Below are 19853 nucleotides of genomic sequence, written 5' to 3'. Positions count from 1 at the left end.
AACAGAAGCAGGAGTCTCCACACACTGCCAAGAGCGACCACAATACAGATCCTGACGAGTGCAGGGGGGCTGGGGGCTGTCCAGCTGCTCCTTACGGGTGACGTGTGCACGACTCACAGGTGCTCAGGTGCCCACAAGAGCCCATCGCCAACAGCCCCGCTCTAGCAATGGCGCTGATGTCGCTGGCCGCTGATGCACGGGACCCAGACGCCCTTCAGGGGTCCCGGGGATGGAGGGGGAGCAGGTGGGTCGGTCGTTCTGGGGGACGCAGAGACGGGTGACCCAAGCTATGGCAGGGTCCTCCGCGCGGGGTGACAAACACGTGCAGTAACGGTACCAAAGAGGAAAATGGGACCACACCCGGAGCAGGGACGAGAGCCACCGACAGCTCCGAGGTCGTGCAGAACGGACTGCGCAGACGGAGATCACCATCGCAGCAGACACCGGACTGAGCCGGTGAGGAAAAGGAGCGACAGAGGCCAGCACCCAGCCCCGACCCAAGGTTCACAGGGCGAGGGGTTTCCAACCTCCCTCTGAGCACACGGTGCGCCCGGACGGCAGCCCCCGCAGCCTCTGCCCACTCCTCCGGGGGTCCAGCCTTGCCTCCCGCGGACGCCCCCCCCCCCCCCACGGAGAGAAGCGCTTACCTGGAAGAGGATGAAGATGAGGAACAGCTCGTAGACCACGCTGGCGCACAGCCAGAACCTCCAGTACGCTGCGGAGACGCGGGGCACAGGCGTCAGGCGGGCCCCGCAGCCCAGAGAGCGCCGCCCGCCCTCCCGGCCTCCCCGCGGCTGCCGGGCACGGGCCGGGGCAGCGCCCCCTCCCCCGCCGGCCGTGCTTCCAGTCACGCTGCGGACCTGTCGCTCAGCGAGTACGCAGGAACCTTCTGCCGATGCCGTTTATCGAGTTAAGAGAACCCACCGCCCAGGACGCAGTTTCTCCCGCGTGGGCAGGACGCGGTTCCCCTCCGGTGACCGCGGGAGGGGTCCCACCGACACGGTTTCTGACGTTAGCCCCTCTGGATCCCCGGGGTAGACCGCACCTGGCTGTGGCAGCCTGTCTGGGGAAACGCCTGCCTTTGGGTGGGATGACCCGACCCCGGGGTGGCGTCCTTCCCTGCTGCGGGCCGGCCAGAGAGCACATGTGCTCACCCCAGAAAGAAACGAAATGTGACGCGACGGAGGCGGCCCCTCGCTCGGCCACCCGCAGACAACACACGTGTGTGTCCCGTCGGCTTGTCAGGGGCCAGCCAAACTGCCACAGCACAGAGAAGAAAGAAACTGTCCCTCTGGAGCCTCTGAGTAGCCCGGACCCCGTCTCACCAGCGCTGGGTTCCCAGAGCTCACGCGGAAAGCAGTTTCTCACCAGCAGGTGGTTAAAAGGAGAGGGAGTTACTCCCGGGGAAATGTGCTTTCACCTTCCGGAAATCTTGATAATCCTGTCTGATAAAGGCCTAAGATAGCTACTTTCCCTTTACTTACTACGACTGTTTTAAAAAACCTAACAGTTTGCTTTGAAAAACTCAACTCCCCTCGAATAAAAAAGCTGGTGCTTGCCAAGGTAGGAGAGGCCCGGCCTGGCCTCCACGCTGTGGGCACGGGGCAGCTCCGTGCGGAGGTGCTCACGGGGCTCTGGCCCGCCCAGCACTCGGGGCCTGTGCCTCATCTGCTTGCGGGGGAAACAGCCCCAAGACCCAGGAGCGCTCAGGCTGGTGTGGGCCGAAGCGGGAAGGCGGTCAGTTCTCGGGACGGTTTGCTGAAGGAATTCTGGGGCACGGGATCAAGAGTGGATGTGACATGCGGACCTTGTGGCCCTTGGGTCTGGGAAAAGCTTGGCAAGTTGTCCCTGGTCAAGGGCTGCAGCAGGACCTAAAAGGGCCTCTGGAACGCAACTCACGCCACCTTCCCCAGAGCACTCGCCCCGCCACTGTGCAAAGGCACCTTCCTGTGGACCCTCTGACACTGAATTTGTCTCCTCCCCCACCACTGCCCCCAGTCAGGGACCGGCCCACTGCCCCGTCACCCTCCACTTGTAGAGCCCCCCAGGGCCCAGATCCGCCCACCCACCCCCAAACACCCGGCCGGCGTGCCTCCTACATTCCACGTGAGCTTGCCCTGGAGCCCCCGGGGGACTCTGAGGCTGCTTTCCCCGGAGCCCCTGCCCCACCCGCGCGCTTACTTTCTCCCTTACAGTGTGTCCAGCCTCCTCCGTGGCCTTGGCCACGTTCTGCTTACTCTCGTGTTTGGAAGGAGCCACAGATGAGCGTGAAAATCATCAAGACAAGGATGCCTTTTGGAGCAGCCAGCCCGCCCCCTCCCCCCACCCCCCAGGGGGTCCTGCAGCCCCCACACACCTGCTGGGCCGGAAGAGCCCTCCCTCGGTTCCCCACAGCTCGCTGCACAGGGCCCACAGGACGCCCGCCCAGCGCCCCCTGGCCCTCCTGCCAACTCTAGGGGAGAAGGAGCTCGAGAACAGGCTCCCACAGTCGTCCAACCACGGCCGGCAGGGAACCCGTTCACACGGAGCCTCCGGACTGAAAGGAAGGTGCAGCCAAGCTCAGAACACAAGCTGGGAGACCGCCTTCCGAGGGCAGGGGCCGGGATGGCGCTCACGCAGCCCACGGAGACCACAGGGGAGCCTTGCAGACGAGGGTGGCTGGCACCCCAACTGGACAGAGCACACGGTCCCCCAGGAGTCCCGAGGCCAAGCAGCCGTCCGGCCCCCAGCACGGCCCAGCGCCCCCCAAGGGACCGGCCAGGCCTGGAACCACGGACTCTACCCAGTCCAGTGGGCACTCGTCGCACCTGGACTTCTGCTCTGACTTTTGGCGGCTTTTAGACCCTTCTCTCGCTTCTCCACTATTCTGGCTGGGAGTTAGAGCCTTCGGAGGCTGGTGCCGGAGCCAGTGGGAAGCTGGGGGGCTGGGTGCCCCACAGGCAGGCACCAGATGGTGTCATCCAGCATCAACACCCCCAGGAGACACTGCGGGGGCAGAGCAGCAGGCCACATGGGCCCGGCTCACGGCCGCGGCATCCGCCGACCGCTTCTGTGGGGTCGGTTCCACCACGGGCTTCCAGGACGCTCCCCTCCAGCCTGCGGCTTCCACTCCCAGGGCCTGGTGTTAAACGAATGATCAGACCCACCCACAGATGCACACGCAGAAAGTCACTACAGCCCGCTTTCTGAACGCTGGAGCATACGATGCTGCGGGCCTGGGGACACACTGTCGCACGTCAGATGCTGGCCAGACAAGCAGCCATGAACGTCCCGCTGCCAAACACAGAAGGACCAAGGAGACGTCTGCGCTAAGCTGAAGCGGGAAAGAAATGATAGAAAACCGCACCGAAGAGGGTCGCACTTTCTGAGCTGTGTATGTGTGTGTCTACTCATAAAAACACATTAAAACATAACAGTGGCTACTTTCTGTGGCTGATTTTTGTTTCTATTTAAAAATAGTTTTTTTATTTTTCAAATATTCCACAATGAATACCAACCCGTATTAACACAGAAAAGAAACATGTTACTAAGCCGTAAGACTTCAGGAAAACTCACCATGCCCTGCCCTTAGAGACAGCCCCTCAACGAGGCTGGAGCCCTAGACAGCCTGGGCTGGGGTAGGACCAGAGACAAGACAGTGGGGGCAGGACAGGGGGACAGGATAAGGGGGCAGGATTCAGGGCAGGACCAGGGGCGGGGGGGGGATGGCGTGACAGGAGGGCAGAACGGGGGATGGGATATGGGGTCAGGACTGGGGTCAGGACCAGGGGCAGCATAGGCAACGGTCTGCAGCTCCAAGGCTCAAGGGCTTGTTAGAACACCTCCCTCAACCTGGGGGTTGGGGTCAGAGACAGGACTCATTGCAGATCACACGTGGCAAGCACGTCAATGGCAGGGCCACCAGCTCAGGCCCACGCCGACCCCATGGCCAGTCCTGGGGCACCTCACTGTGCAGAAGAAGCCACCTGGGACAGAGTGGGCGGAAGGGGAAGACGAGGACAGGGACTAGGGCAGGACAGGGTGAGGAGTAGAGGGATGGGGGAGGGGCTGAGGCGAGAGGAACCCAGCCCTCACCCTCCTGAGCGGACGGCAGCATGCCCTGGCCGGCCGGGAGTGGCTGGGAAGAACGGGACACACGCACCCGGCAGCACGGACGCAGCACGGACGCGGAGTGACAGCTCGGGACAGAAGTGTTATGTGGGCACACGCGGACAAAGAAAGGACAAGTTACCTGGATGAGGTCTGGAAAACGGCCCGTCTTTAGCTTGCGTGACTCCAAAACATAAGAAAACCAAAATACTGGCCACAATACCTCTGCAAATAAAGAAGAGACAGCCCCTCAGTGCGTGTCTCGCAGGTGGGAGTGACCCCGGGAGGGCGGGCCGGGCAGCAGGGAGGGCTGACACTGTGGCCTCCAGACAGGGCGGCCTCCAGAGCCCACGTGCTGCCCAGAAGCAGCAGCCCCCTCCGAAGGGCCTCGGTCGTGGGCTGGGCCCGACGCAGGCTGTAAAGTGGTGCCCCACCACGGTGCGTGCCTCCCACCTAGAGAGCCCCTACAATGCTGTGCGTGGCCAGCCAGGCCCCAGCGGGGCCTCCCGGAAAGCTGCCTCCTGCCGCACAGGGCCGGGCCCAGCACACTGCCGTCGCGGCCTCCGAGAGCACCACGTGCACGTACGGTCACCAGCGTCGCAGACACACAGGCAGCCCCGCCCAGCAGAGGGGCCGGGGCTGCGGCACGGCCTGCTCTCCCCACAGCCGGCCCTCTCGTGGCAAAGACACACGCGCCTGCTGTCTCCAGGTGGGCTGTCGGGCTCCGACGCAAGCACATCATGAGACCTCACAGGAGGCCAAAGGGGTCAGCCTGAAACACCTCGTCTCCCTCTGCCCGCGAAGGGCCCTCGGAGCCTAGGGCAGGCGCAGGCGAAGCCGGGCCCCACAGGAAACCCCGGCAGCCCTGTGCTGCCTCCGCCCGGGGGACCCTGATTCTCTGGACCAGTCTCCCGGTCAGTCCCGGCTCCCACGGCTGCTGGCCTTTGGACTGTAGGAGGCGCAGAGGAACAGAAGGACACCGGCCACTCCGTGTCCCCATCACAGGAGCCCATACAGAGGGCCCGCAGGCACGCACCTGCCCGAAGACGCACACTGGTCCATCTGGGGGTCGGGGGAGGTGAGGTCCACACGGGCTGCGGGAGGGGCACAAAGACCCCTGCTCAGCCGCCCTCCCAGGGCGACCCCCTCCGGCCCGCGGAGAGGCCGCTTCCAGCGTGACCCAGGGATGGCTGTAGAGACACGGGTGACCTGTGCCCCAGCGGTGCCGGGCGGTGCCTCCCACACTGGGTCCGCCTCCCGAGTCCAGCCTCGGCGTGGGCGCTTGTAGGCAACACGTAGGGCTACTTAGCAAGCATGTCCGTCAGGCGCACGGTGTACAGAATGCCCCGTTCCCCACACGCAGGCCCCCGTTAGCACCTTCCATCAGTACGGACGTCTGTCCCAGTTAACCAGTCCGGCCGACGCGTGAACTGCAGTCTGGGTTTTCAGATTTCCTTACTGTCTGTCTGAAGCCCCCCTCCTGGGGCACGCAGGGGGCTCAGTGGGTTGAGCGGCTGCCTTCGGGCTGGGTCATGATCCCAGGGTCCGGGGATCGAGTCCCACATCGGGCTCCTTGCTTGGGGGGGGGGAGCCTGCTTTTCTCTCTGCCCGCCGCTCTCCCTGCTTGTGCTCTGACAAATAAATAAAACAAACTCATAAAAATACATAAAGCCCCCTTTCTGCCCCAGGATACCACCCAGGATGCCCATGACATTCCGTCGTCATGCCTCTTCAGCCCTTCTAGGTGGTGATGGCGCCTCAGGCTTTTGTTTTGGAAGACCTGGACAGTTTTGAAGAGGACTGGTCAGGTGTTCTGTCGGGTGTCCCCGTCAGTGCTGTCCGCTGCTCCCTGGGACTCGATTAGGGTTACAGGTTTTGGGAGTAAGATCATCTCACACTAGCATGCTCTGACGTCCCCTGGCTGGGGTGCCCTGTCAGCTGCCCTCCCTGCTCTGCTCTTGGGAGGGTCCCTCTGCACAACCGGCACCAAGGGCTGTGGGGCCGAGCCCCCACTTCTTGGCGAGGAGCTCCTAATTTAGCTGGAGATCATCCGCGGGGAGACTTGTCTCTTTCCCCTCACTTGACCATCTGTATCAGCGCGGACCTGTGGGTGTCTATCCCATGCCTTGAATTACGCTGTGATGCGACTTTATAAACTTTGTTGCTCAAATCGTTCCCACTTTGGCCACCGTGAGGACTTTCAGTTTTCTCCTGTATCAGAGCTTTGACATAATCCCATCCTTATGGGATTCTGTTTTTTCTGAGCTCTTCCTGTCGGGCGCTGGACGAACCTCCAGACCTAGCTTGGCCTCCCCTTCCCCAGGCCTGGAATCAGCCTCTCTTCCGGGAGCCCTGGTTCCCTCGCTGGAGGACGGTCTGGGGAACCGAGTTCCGGGGGCCGGTGTGCTCGTCACCGGGGCGTCGTAGCTTCTGGGCCCCTTGGTGGACAGACGGAGCCGAGTGCGCCGACCGTGCACGTACTCGGATTGAACCGCGTCCCTGTGTGACTGTTGGGGTCCACGTTAAGCCGGGGCCTCCAGCTCCCAGCCGTCATCTCCTGGACTGTTCTCCCTCCGACTCCGTGTCGCCCCTACTCCACGGACACCCCAAGTCCCCGGCCTCCGCTGGCCACTAACTCGGTCCCTCACCCCAGAGGGTGTGTGCTGCAGCGGCACAGCTGGTCAGACCCCCGCGGGAAGCGCCTGCGTCCCCGAGAGCCCAGGGCTCGTGTGCACGTGCTTTGCCTAGAGCCATGCAGACTCCAGCCCCGTCGCTGAGGTGGCCTCACGCGGGTGTGATGCCACGGAGCCTTGCACCGTCGGCCGCGCTCCCGGGGTCCCCGACGTCCTGGCTTTCTTCCTTTTCTCTAATTTGCATCCATTAGGTTTGCGCTCCGTGTTGCCCAATGCAAAGGGTCCCACAGCTACCATTACAGCACCGCACAGAGCACCTGAAACACCCCTTCAACTCCATGCTCCGTCCACGGACCCCACTGCCCTAGACACCACTGACCTCCCACCACATGGCAGCACCTTTGCCAGAACATCACCAGGGAACATCACGCGGTACGTGGCCTTTCCACATGGCTTCTTTCACTTTGTAAGACGCATCTGAGTTTTACCCTCCGTCTTTGTAGTGGTAAAAAGGAGACAGCAGGCCCAAAACAAAGTCACTTGGGCTGAGCCCCAGTGGGCAAACCACCGACTTAACACCCGCCTGCAGTGTCTCTTTACCCCAGGAATGTGACCTCCAACCAGTCAGCACGGAGTCAGCCGGCTGGCACCAGGCAGCGATCAGCCCCACAGACCCCTTCCGCTCCCTTCTCTGCTCATTTCCTTTAGCGTCACTCTTCTGTCTTTACAAACCTTTCCTCTCCCGCAGCTTGGCGGAGCTCCTTGTCTTGCTGGACGGGATGCCATCCAGCCACGAACCACTCAGTAAAGCCAACTGGACCTTTACGTTTACTCGGTTGAATTTTGTTATTTAACAATGGCTTTGCAGCTCATTTCTTTTTGCTGCTTAATAATATTTCATGGTCTGGACGTACCTGTTTTTGTTTATCCGTTCACCTACTCAAAGGCATGCTGGATGCTTCCAAGTTTGGGCAGTTATGAATAAATCTCCTGTCACACCCATGTGCAGGCGTTTTTGTGGACACCAGTTTTCATTTCATTTGGGTAAGTACCTGGGATTCCAATTACTGGACCTCGTGGTGAGAATAAATTTAGTTCTACAAGGGACTGTCAAACTTTTGGTGTCGTACCTAAAAGTCACCACCAAACCCAAGCCCGGTCACCAGATTTTCTACTGTTTTCTTCTGAGAAGTTTTATAGTTTCTTATTTTACATTTAGGTCGATAACCCACTTTCAATGATGGTGAAAAGTGTGAAGTCTGTATGTAGCTTCCTTTTGTGCATATACACAGCCAGCTGTCCCAGCTCTGTTGGCCGGAAAGACTTTCTCCTCCGGCCCCCGTGAGGTGACCGTACTTGTGTGGGTCTGGCCCCCGACGGCTTTGCCACCACCACGCTGGCCGGGCAGGGTCATTCATCCCACTCTGCTCCTCTTCAGCATACGAGTGCGTTGTATTTCCTACGTACTATAAATATACAAAATACGTTCCCGTTCTACATGGGATAGCTTACTTGCACATCAGTACGTATACGTTCACACGTGTACGTAAACATCCCAAATGTCACCCGTGGTTAAGTCGATCAATGAACCGTGGCCCATCCACACAGCGGACACTCCCCAGCAGCGAACCTGACCGACCACTGACAGGCACCGAGCACGGCCATCACGAGGCCACCGTGCCACACGGAAGAAACCAGCCACGCTGTGCAGGCTGGGTGACTCGTGCGCACGAACCTACAGGGCAGACGGCTGGTGTGGAGGGCTGTATCTGCACAGACGCACGCACCTTCGGAAACTCGCTGAGCTGCGCGCTGGAGACGCGTGTTGTGTCAGTACTAGCCGATCAAGCTGACTTCGGAAGAAAAAACCTACTGCCCCAAAATAACAGAGTTTGTTAGATCCGTAAAAAGAACAATGACCAACAAGCCGAAATGGAGAACTCAAGGAAAACCAGCCGATTTTCTACATTTTAGATAATACAGACATAGACTTTTTTTTTTTTTAAACAATAAACATAATCTTTGGAAGCACTTTCTTTACATGAAACCTAAGTCTGGGGGCTTCAAAAGCTCTGCCGTGACAGGAAGGGGCCAGCCGGGGGGCTGCGGGGGCACCACCCACACACCCATGAGAACTGCCCTGGAAGCACCAGAGCCACAGATGTGCGGCGATGGGGTGGGAGCCTCACCGGGCAACGGAGGCTTCCGGGGACCAGCCAGGGTAGGTTCTAGGCCACCTGCAGAATCATGGGGCCGGGAGGGTGGTTCTCTCACTAAACAAGGCCAAGGGGACAGGGACTGTGCGCTACAAAGATTTCCAGTGTCCCAGAGCAGAGGAGTGTCCAGGAGCCCTCCAGTTCCCAACCCCTCGAGGTGTCCCCTTCAGTGAAATGGCACAGGGGCTGTCGGGGTGGGGGCCCCCCCCATGGGCAGCAGCAGCTCGGGACAGGGAGCAGCGTGAGGGGCAGAGGTGGGACATGCCACATGGGTCCGTGGCTGCTGCCCAGACACAGCCCACAAGGCCCCTTAACCCCGGGGTCCAAGCTGGCGGGGCTTACCGGCAGGCGTCTGGTGAGGAAGAACCAATGCCCCACCCTTGGAGGGCCCTCCCAGAATGCCCCACGTGGGCCCACTGTTGCCAGGGGTGCACTCCAACCTGTGGCAATGCCTGTCTGGAGCTGCTCATCACTGGCCGAACGTCACACCACAGGGGACTCCTCAGATGGGACCATATCCTGCTTGCTGGTCCCCCCTGCCCCCGTGTGCCCTGCAGATACCAGTGCTGGCAACCAATTCAGAGAGGGCCACAGCCTACTGGAAACACCCACTAAGCAAAGTCGGCCTTACTGTCTCCTGCACCCCTGGGCTCGGGGCCCCCTGGGCAGGAACCCCCACAGTGAGAGCAGCCTCAGGGCACGAAGGGGCCAAGCTCCCTCTCCTACTTCTGGACTCCCTTGCCCACGCCCGCAGCACTGACCGGTGCCCCCCCGGTCAGCGGGGCACCGAAGGACAGGCAGTGCCTGTGCAGGCACGTGAGACCTGGAGGCTGACGCCCAGCGCTCGGGAGGAAGAGGAAGACGCCGCACGGCCACCGACGGCGTGGGAGAGGCGGGAGGACCTCCCGCGGACCGTGCAACCCGCAGCCGGGGCACTTGCGCTGACGACAAGGGCAGACAGACAAGCACAGAGGAGCAGAGCCCCCACCGTGCGGGGCTGCAGCCCAGGGGACCAGACGGGGGCTCTGAAGCACATGCACACACGGGCAACCAGGCACACTGCTGACAGGGACACCCTGCGTCCCAGCAGGCGAGACACCCAGGGAGCACGGGCCAGGATTCACGCCACACTCTCAGGCGGACGCGAGCACCCCCACTGCACACGCCCCCGCCATCTGACCAGCGACCTCCCAGCACCGCGCTCCGGCTCTGTTCCTCCCGCTGCCCCCGTCCCACCAGAGCGAGCGGCTCAGAGGAGCGCTGGGGGCTTCACGGCCTGAGGAGTCCGTCCAGTACAGAAACCCCACAGCAATCAGCTCGAGCACCAGCTCATGTCCCTCACACACCTCTGAGAGGTGCCACAGAGCCCAGGAGATTCCGACAAAGAACACAGTCCACCAGCTCCTCTGTGTCGTGAAAGGGCAGTCTGCCCACTTCCTCACCTCAGGATGACATCGTCCAAAAAACCCGTTTGCATCAACAAAGCTCCAGAACGGGCCTGGCTGAAGGGAGAGAGCCTCCCCGGGCGATCACCACAATCTGGATCCCCCCAGACACCCAAACTCACAGGCTCCGTGACATTATGATTTATATTAAGAAATACGTATTTCTCCAGTATTTCTCCATCCCGGTTTCTGGCGCACAACCCCTAAAACCCTTGGCATTTCTGAAGGGATAAAGGTGTCTCTTGTTAATGAGGTGGCTTGGTTGGGGGCGGGGGACTCTCGCGTAAGGAGGAAGGCTGGCTGCCCGGAGAGCCAACCAAGGGATCAGAGAGCTGGTGCCGGCCCACCCTGTGACTTCTGGGGTGGGTTCCCTCGCCAAAGGCCAATGAGCTAGCCAGCCCGTGGCTAAGTAACGAAGCCTCCATAAAACCCCAAGGACAAGGTTTTGAGAACTTCGGGATGGGGCACACGTGGAGACCCGGGGAGGGGTGTGCCCGGCAGGACCCGCAGGACCGTGAACCTTTCCCCAGACCTCACCCTGGGCATGTCTGTCGGGCTGTTCCTGACTTGGATCCTTTTGTAATCGGCTGGGGATCTAGTAAGTGACATGTTTCCCTGAGTTCTGTGAGCTGCCGTGGCGAATGACTAGAACCAAGAAGTCGCAGGAACCTCGGATTTATAGCCACTTGGTCAGAAGCCCAGGTGACAACCCTGACTTGTGCCTGGCCCAGAAGTGGGGGAAGGAGGACAGTCTTGCAGGACCGAGCAGGACACGCAGGTGGTGTCCAGAGCGTCGCTTCGGGGGTGTGTAGGGAAACCGTCCCTCCCATCAGAACCAGTGAGCTCTCTGGGCTCCATCCGTCCTGCTGCCCCAGCGCATTCCGGTCACTCCTGCGAATCCCACACAAACTGCAGGTCGCATGAAGGATGGTACCCTCGAGGGTCCTGGGACAGGTGGAAATGGGGCTAAAAAGCCACACAGCTCCAAGAGGCAGCCTGGGAGAGACGCTTCGGGCACACACAGCGGTGGGGGGCTGGGAGCCCAGCCAGCCTCCGAGTGGAGACCGGCCCCCGAGCCACGGGCCCGCCCGGTGGAGCAGGCGCCCACACCCAACCACGCCAGGGGCCTGCTTACCTCTTGGTGTTGTAGGCTGTGTCCCGAGGTGTCTCCTCCAGCAGAGTCACGTAGCCGAGCACACAGGTGAGGATGAAGAGCACAGTGAGGGTGTGGGCCCGCCTGGAACGCACACGCACAGAGGGCGCGTCAGAGCACGAGGCGCGCCCACAGCTGCGGCGCGCGGCCACGGGCACTGAGCCCGGCCCCCAAGCCCACGCTCAGAAACCCCGACGGAGCGTCACTCGCGCTGGCTCCTCGTGGGTCTATGTCCGCTCCGTGAGCCCAGCCGTCGAGTGGGAAGAGCCCCACGCTGCCGGGAGAGCAAACGGAGCACTCCAGGCTGCTCGGAGACGCGAGGTGCGTCTCCGGCTGCTGTCCATGGTTCAGGGACGGGGTAGCCGGGAAACAGGGCGGTTCTCACTGGGCCAGAGTGCCGGGCCTCAGGACTCATGAAATTACCACATCTGAGAGATTCCTAAGGACAGCCCAAGAAACAAAGAGGTGAGAGAAAGGGACACCGGCACCCAAGTGAGGAGATGAGTGTCCCCAGCAGTACCATTTACTCAGAAGACCTGGCAGAGGACGCCTGGGTGGCTCAGCGGGTTAAGCCTCTGCCTTCAACTCAGGTCATGATCGCAGGGTCTTGGGACTGAGCCCCGCATCGCATGGCGGGGTTCTCTGCTCAGCAGGGAGCCTGCGTCCCCCCCCCCCACTCACTCTGTGCTCTTTCTCGCTCTCTCTCACATAAATAAAATCTTAAAAAAGAAAAAAAAAAAAGACTCCGATGATCTAGCAGAATCACAGGCTTGGCCCCTTCCGGCCACCCCCACCCTGGAAGGAGGAGGCGGGGCTCTCTGGCAGCTGGGGGTGCAGCTCCCTGGGAGCAGGGTCCACAAGCAGTCAGGTCCCTCGGCTGCAGGGTGAGTAGCTCGCACCGAGACAGCCCTGCACGCATCTCGACATGAGGGCGCTTCCCACCCAGGACGAGTCCACATCCAGCAGGAACGCCCTTCAGGAACGGGCGTGACCACTCTCTGAGCAGGAACGCGGAGGCAGGAGGGAGGGAAGGAGGCCGGCTCCAGGAGGCCCGCTCACCCAAGTCCTCAGACAGAAAGAAGCCGGCCCACCAGGAAGGAACAAACGGCAACAGAAATGGTAAAGGTCTGGTGAAAGACTGTCCTCCTCACCACTTCTTCAAGACGTATCTACCTACTGAAAGCAGCCCCCGTAACACCGTGGGCGGGGCCCGAGCCGAAGGCGAGGGGCTGAATGGGTCCGCATGACCCGATGCGGCAGGGCCAGGAGGCAGGGACCGTGGAAGCCCAGGACACACCGGAGACCTAAGCAAAACCAACACGTTCGTCTGCGGAGGCAGAGACACGACCAGCCACGGGCGGGAGAGGGGCAGGGACAAGGAATAAAATGGCAGACCTGAACACACCAATACCTAAACACAAATGACCTAAAACAACCACCGAACACGGGAGGCTGTCACATGCATGGCACCATGCGGCCGCGGGAGGGGGGTCTCAGACCTTACGCACCACGTGACCCTGCTGATGTGGCGCTCTCCCAAGACCAGGCCAGAGGCCGGGCTGAGGCTGCACTCTGCGCCCGGCCCGTGGCAACAGTCACAGACACCTGCAGAGAAGCCCACAGATCTGCTAGGGAGGCGGCCCTGCGAAGCCAGATTTACTGCAGGAACTTACAAAACAGAGTAAATACAGATCTCTAAATTGTTATGCATTGACCATTTCTGGAACAAAGTCAGGATCTAGGAAGTATGCTGGGAGAGCCGCGAGCACAACGCCGATCCCACACACCTCTGAGAAGGCGCGACCCAGACACCGGCTGGGAGTAAGAACCCTCTGGGGCCCAGTTCCCAACCCCAGCAGTTCCAAGAAACAATGGGTTTCTCCGACGGGTGCATATTTCTTTCTTTCTTTCTTTCTTTTTTTTTTTAAGATTTTATTTAGGGGCGCCTGGGTGGCTCAGTGGGTTAAGCCTCTGCCTTCGGCTCAGTCCTGATCTCAGGGTCCTGGGATCGAGCCCCGAGTCGGGCTCTCTGCTGAGCAGCCTGCTTCCCCCTCTCTCTGCCTCTCTGCCTACTTGTGATTGCTCTTTTTGTCCGATGAATAAATCTTTAAAAAAAAGATTGCTGGGCGATCCCCCCAGTCCCTCGGGCACCTGCCAGCCCTCCTGGTGCTGGCACCGCATACAAGAGGCACCCCTGTGGGTGTCCCGCCAGAACTGCCTCTCTGGGGCACAGAAGCTAAAATTAAAATGTGAAAGCCTTTTGTCCCCGTCCTTTTTTTTTTTTTAATGGAGGCTCCATGTGGAGTCCAACACAGGGCTTGAACTCACGACCTTGAGATTAAGACTTGAGCTGAAATCAAGAGTTAGACACTTAAGTGACTAAGCCACCCAGGCGCCCCTGTCCTGGGTCTTAAAACTGGGCTTCTTTCATATCACTTTGCACAAGCAGTCATCTTCCTATAGTTTCTCTGGGCTAAAACACATGCCCTGGGGCCCGGGGCAGCTCTGGTCACACATCTTTCCATCCTCCACAAGATTATCTGAAAAATAAAAACAACTATTTGTCCCTTGGGATCAATGGTCACACTGTCATTCAGGCAGTCACCCCTGGCCCTGCAGAGCAGAATTAGGAATCAGCAGGACCTCCTCTGTCCCACCCGAGGCAGGAGGGAGGCAGACAGTCAAGAAGCCAGGGGACGAGGACAGGGCACCACAGTCTCAGAGCAGAACAGACTTCAGAACTGCTAAAATCAAGTGCTACTAGAAAGCAAAATCTTTATTATTAAATTATAAAACCCATCTTTAAAAAGCTCCCCTCTTTGGGGCGCCTGGGTGGCTCCGTGGGTTAAAGCGTCTGCCTTCGGCTCCGGTCATGATCTCAGGGTCCTGGGATCGAGCCCCGCATCGGGCTCTCTGCTCTGTGGAGAGCCTGCTTCCTCCTCTCTCTCTCTCTGCCTGCCTCTCTGCCTGCTGTGATCTCCGTCTGTCAAATAAATAAATAAAATCTTTAAAAAAAAAAAAAAAAAAAGAAAAGCTCCCCTCTTCTGTACAGCAAAGGAAATCATCGACAAAACGGAAAGGCAACCCAAGTGAAAGGGAGAGAACAGTTGTGAAGCACCCAATAAGGAGCTCGTATCCAAAACACATGAGGAACTCACCAAACTCAACAGCAAAAAACCAATCCAATTAAGAAATGGGCAGGAGACACGGACACTTTTCCCAAGAAGACGCCCAGACGGCCCAGAGACGGAGAAGATGATCAGCCTCACTCGGCATCAGGAAAAAATGCACCGAAACCTCGACGAGACGCCACGTGACGCCTGTCAGAACGGCCGAAACCAGCGAGGCGGGAAACGCCAGGTGTCGGTGAGGACGCGGACGAAGGGGAGCCCTCGCCCCTGTGCGTGGGGTGCGAGCTGGGGCAGCCGCGCGGGTCCTCAGAAATTAAATAAAATTACCGTAAGACCCAGTAATTCCACTACCGGGTACCGGGAGGAAACAAAAGCACCAAGTCGACAAGATGTCTGTACCCTATGTCACTGCGGCATTATTTACAGCAGCCAAGATACAGAAGCAGCCCGAGCGTCCGTCCGCCGATGAACGGATAAAGCAGGTGTGTATTTATACGATGGAGTGTCACTCAGCCACAACAGAAGAAATCTTGACTGTGCAACACAGGCGGCACCTGAGGACACTGTGCTGGGTAAGGTAAGGAACAAAACACGGTGCCATCTCTCTTACCTGCGGGATCTAAACACAAAACCCAAACCCACAGAGGTGCCCGGGCGGCCCGGCTGGCTGGGTGTCTGACCCTGGATTTCGGCTCCGGTCACAGTCGTGGTGTGGTGAGACTGAGCCTCGAGGCAGGCTCCACGCCAGGCATGGCACCTGCTCAAGATTCTCTCTCCCTCTGCCCCCCAGCCACCAGCTTGCACACGCGCGCGTGCTCTCTCTCTCTCAAAACAAAACAGAAAAGCCAAACTCACAGGGACAGGCTGATGGTTATAGGTGGGAAAATAATAAAGTTGCCTTCTTGATAAAAAGAAATTTTTGTTAAATCACTTTATAAATTCACCATATTGACCAACAGTGATGTTTAACAGGTACCGTATTTGTAGTTCTCCGAGCACTGGCAATACATTACAGCACCTTGATGAAGAAACGCTATCAGCCCAGTCTTTCTGTTCCTAAATATTTTTAAAGGTTTTATTAGAGAGAGGAAGAGAGACGGAAAGCGCATGTGCACAAGCAGGAAGAGCAGCAGGCGGGGGGAGAAGCAGGCTCCCCACTGAGCAAGGAGCCCAATGTGGGGCTCGATCCCGGGACCCTGGGATCACAACCTGAGCGGAAGGGTTAACCGACCGAGCCCCCAGGTGCCCCAGCCCAGTTCTTTGCGGGCAGAATCGAAGGTGCAGATGACCTGCTGTCACAGAGACCAGGTAGTGTCCGCGGGGTCAGACGTCTACCCCCGACAGAGCGCTTTCAACAGGCAACGTGTGGCAACAAAGGGAAACCCCAGGGCGGCGGCCGGGGGGACCGAACTCCATTAGTTCTAATGGTCAGACCATCGCTCAATCCACGGCCTGTGCTCTCCTTTGACGTTTCCCACTGGGACACTCTTCCTCGGGAGGCGATGGGACACAGTGGGAAAGCACGGACTTTACTACCAGGCTTGCAGCTCAGCACACTTGCAGTCTTGAGTAACTCCCTCCGTCTTTTAAGTCTAATTCCCCCATCTTCGAAATGAGAATAGAAATACTGGCTTGCAAGTTTGGTGTAGAGAATGAAAATGTTACCTCGTAAGTCTGGTAAGAACAAAAGCAAGGCCCAAAACGACTCCCCCGCCTTGCACACAGCACCACTTCCACATGTGGGATAGAGGGCCCACTCCGGAGAGTGCCCAGCACTCTACAGGCAGACCTCCCTGCCCCTCCAGATGCCTCCTTTGGTGTAGTGGGTAATAGATAACTCAGGGGAGGTTTGGGTCCTGTGATCCAGGCAGAGGACAAGAGTGGCCACAAGTCCTGTGACTCTCCAGTCACTCAGCATGGTGAGGGTGTGAGGACAGCTGGCTCCCTGCCACGATGAGTGGAAAATACCCCGATGTCAGTCCCTAGAGCTGACCACACTCATCATGCCAAGCGGGCAGAGAGGCAGGCCAGCTAAACCAATCAGAGAAACGTGAAGGTGTGGCCAGCACACTGAGAGCACAAGGAAGCCTCGGCCAGGAAAAGCCAAGGCCAGAAGGCTTGCCCGAGGCATGCAAGAGCTATTTGCGGCCATGGCAGTGACCCTCCTGGCCTGCTGACCAACATGACTGAAAAGGCATCAGCTGCAGAGCCAAGCTTCCCAGATGTGGGCAAAGCTGGCAAACCCCTGAGAAAGTCATCTTCCGGAACGTGGGCATTCACACCACCTCCACATGCTCTTGCAGCTACCATACGACCTACTGCAGACAGCAGGGTCCTGGGGTCACTAAGAGTACACCAAGGCCCGGTGGCTAAGACGCATGTACTCCCAGAACGTCACAACCACCTCCCCGCTCCTGCCTTAGGAGCTGGTTAGGAAGTGTGCTAACCCAGTAGCAACACCCAACTTCCGTCTCCAGGTGGCAAGCCTGGGGGCACCTCTTCAGGACAACAAGTCTCCAGGTGTCTCCTAAACCATTTTCAGAAAACGAGTTAGCCCGTCTTTGTGCTGTTCCTCTAAATGTGTGTCCTACACGGTGCCCAGAGGCTCCATGCTGGAGACCACCACTGGGAGGAGAAGCAGTGTCCTTCCCACTGGAGACCCCAGCGGTCCTTACGCCCCATCCCTTGGGCCTGGTTTCTGGGGGCCCAGATTCAAGCTCCAAGGCACAGGCGAGCCCTGAGCCCTAGTTACATACCCTGTGGCTAACAAGTGATAACAGAGACACCCAGAGTCCTCCACGGCCCAGTGCAACCGCCAGCATGGGGCGTATTTTGTGAAAACCCTATAAACAAGGTTCTGAATCATACAACAGCTCCTGTGAGCAGTTCCGGAACACGAAGTCATTCCCACAAAAACAAACTTTCAGTCCCTACATGGATTTTTTAATAACATTCATTATTATTCATTATTAAAATTCTCTAAAACACAAAATGAAAGTTTTTAGACCCTAACACAGCAAGCCAGTGAGAGGGGGTTCAGAAGGTAGCAAGTGGCTAAGCTCTGCAGGTAAGAACGAGTAACCCTCGCCAAGTAGGCACCGGTTTGCTGCCTTGAGGAGACGTGAAGCTCCTTTCCCTACCCAGGTGAGGGGAGGCCTGGGGTGCCCTGGGGACCTGCACAGACCCAGACCGCAGGGCACGGCAAACGTCACGCGTCACACCTGTGGTGGGGAGGCATGAGCCTTCCACCGGGAGATCCGCCGGGCAGGCACCTGAAACCGGCCAGCCCTGTCACCTTCCCTCCTGGAAAGCCTTCGTGGTCCCCACCAGCCCTCCTCACAGGTTAAGCTCAGCTACAGCAGGCGACTGTGTGTCCAACTGACCAAGCCCGCTGTGGGCAGGACTTGAGGGGGTGGGTGCCAGTCTTTGCTTCTAAAGCAGTCAGCACACGTCTTCCACGGCACGGCTGGGACGACCGCTCCCCAGCTTCTGCGGGTGCTGCAGCCCTCAGCACCCCCGCAGCCAGGACACTCTGTGCCTTCCGAAGCCCCAGGGTCAGGCCAGAATCTCAGCTCCCTGCTCAGCTCTCTGAGGTACTGCAGAACAGTACCTGACACCCAGGTGCTCCCCCCCCAAATATGTCAATCAATCGGAAACAAGAACCAAGCACAGCCAGTGCATTTCGGGACAGCGCCTGCCCTCCACTGTCGGAAGGGGACGTGCTGGAGAGGCCTGACCTGCATGCGGCAGGCCCAGCAGGGTCCACGAGTGCTCTGGGCACTCGGGGGCCACAAGTCCCTTGATGGCGCACGCTGTCCCTCTCTCTCTCCCACTGGCTCCATGGCCACCTGAAAGCATGATGTCCCCGAGGCAGAGCTGGTAGCCATCCTGGTGCAGCAGCTGCTGGCGCCCACAGGGAAGACCCCAATTTCATCCAGATGCAGGGCCGCTCCCTTATGAACACCCCCTTCCTGATAAAAACCAGGACATCCACTCAGCCCCAGGGGCATGTCCTGCACGGTTTCCACCCTGGAGCGGCGCCTTCCCCTGAAACAGTTACTCCCCTGGCCAGATCTTCTGCAACAATCCCGCAGCTGGTGCTTCCAGGTGGCATCCCCTTCGCAGCTGTGGTCACACCTACTGTGCTCTGTCGCCCCAGGGCCGACCACCCGTCTAAAATGTTGGCACTCTACTGTTTAGCTGGACGGGAACTGAGCATCCAGGGCGGCAACACCAACGCCAACCCTCAGCAAGCCCGCCTTCTAGGACACGGGGTTCATCTCTCCTGCCGAGGGGGAAAGAAAGGCTCCAACAGGTGAAGGGCTACCCCAAGGTCAGAGCCCTCTGACCCGACCCGGCATAAAGCAAGAGCGCCACGTCTTCCAACACAGGCTCTGGAAGGGCGGGCGCTGCTCGCGGGGGCCCCTCCCTCCCCGACGCCCACGGAGGCAGCCTGGGGGACAGCCTGGCCCCGAGGCTTGGCCTGGACTGAGCTGCGCGGGGGTCGAAGGGCTGGTTCCGCAAGCGGCAACCCACAAGAGGCCGAAGCCGTGGGTGACCGACACCCGCCCAGGTCCCGGCACGTGGGCAGGTGCCGGTGCTGGTGACGGCCACTGCTACGTGCCTGGGCGAGCGGAGACCAGGTCACCCAGACGAGCAGCAGACGCCGGAGAAAGGCGCTCCGGACGGCGGGCACAGGGGGACTCTGCAGCCGGGTGGCCCCGGGAGCAGGGGCGAGGGCCCGACCCGCGCGCTGGAGCAGCGGCGGGGGCCGGCCGCGGCGGGGCTGGGCGGGGGCCGTCCCGGGGCTTCGGGGGCGCCCGTCGCCCCCAGCCCCACGCGCCCGCGCGACCCCGGCGGCGCCTCCGCCGAGCCCCGCCGCTCACCAGAAGAAGGTGTTGGTGCCGTCGTCGTAGACCTCGGACTCCGTGCTGCGGCGGCCCGCGCCCCGCCCGCTCGCTCCGCCCGCGGCCGCCCCGTCCGGCGGCTCCTCCAGCGAGGCCTTGCCCGCGGGCACCGGGGACCCCGGCCGCGGGCCCCCGGCGCCTCTGCGCTCGCCCCTCCGCATGGCGCCCGCCCTGCCGCTCCGCCCCGCCCCGCGCCTTGACCCCACGCACTGCGGGTCACCGCGAGGGCGCGCGGCGCGCGGCGCGGGGAGCGCCGGGAAGGGGTCGCGGCGCGGCCTC

At 59.9% G+C, this 19853-nt stretch overlaps 1 protein-coding gene across 1 annotated transcript in view; it reads right to left on the bottom strand.

Annotated features, from left to right (window-relative positions):
* PTDSS2 (phosphatidylserine synthase 2) overlaps window positions 1-19853 on the bottom strand; it is a 24255-nt gene extending 4402 nt beyond the window's left edge. Inside the window, exons 1-4 of the mRNA XM_080815657.1 lie at window positions 19554-19853; window positions 11519-11620; window positions 4232-4314; window positions 648-715 (exon numbers count right to left, since the gene is read on the bottom strand). Coding sequence (XP_080671783.1) covers window positions 648-715; window positions 4232-4314; window positions 11519-11620; window positions 19554-19735 — 435 coding nt within the window. The 5' untranslated portion in view covers window positions 19736-19853. The remainder of the gene's footprint in view (window positions 1-647; window positions 716-4231; window positions 4315-11518; window positions 11621-19553) is intronic.

This window comes from Martes martes (genome assembly GCF_963455335.1).
Source record: "Martes martes genome assembly, chromosome: 10".
Lineage (NCBI taxonomy): Eukaryota > Metazoa > Chordata > Mammalia > Carnivora > Mustelidae > Martes > Martes martes.
Note: the sequence above shows the minus strand (reverse complement) of the source record. Positions and strands in the feature narration are given on the sequence as shown.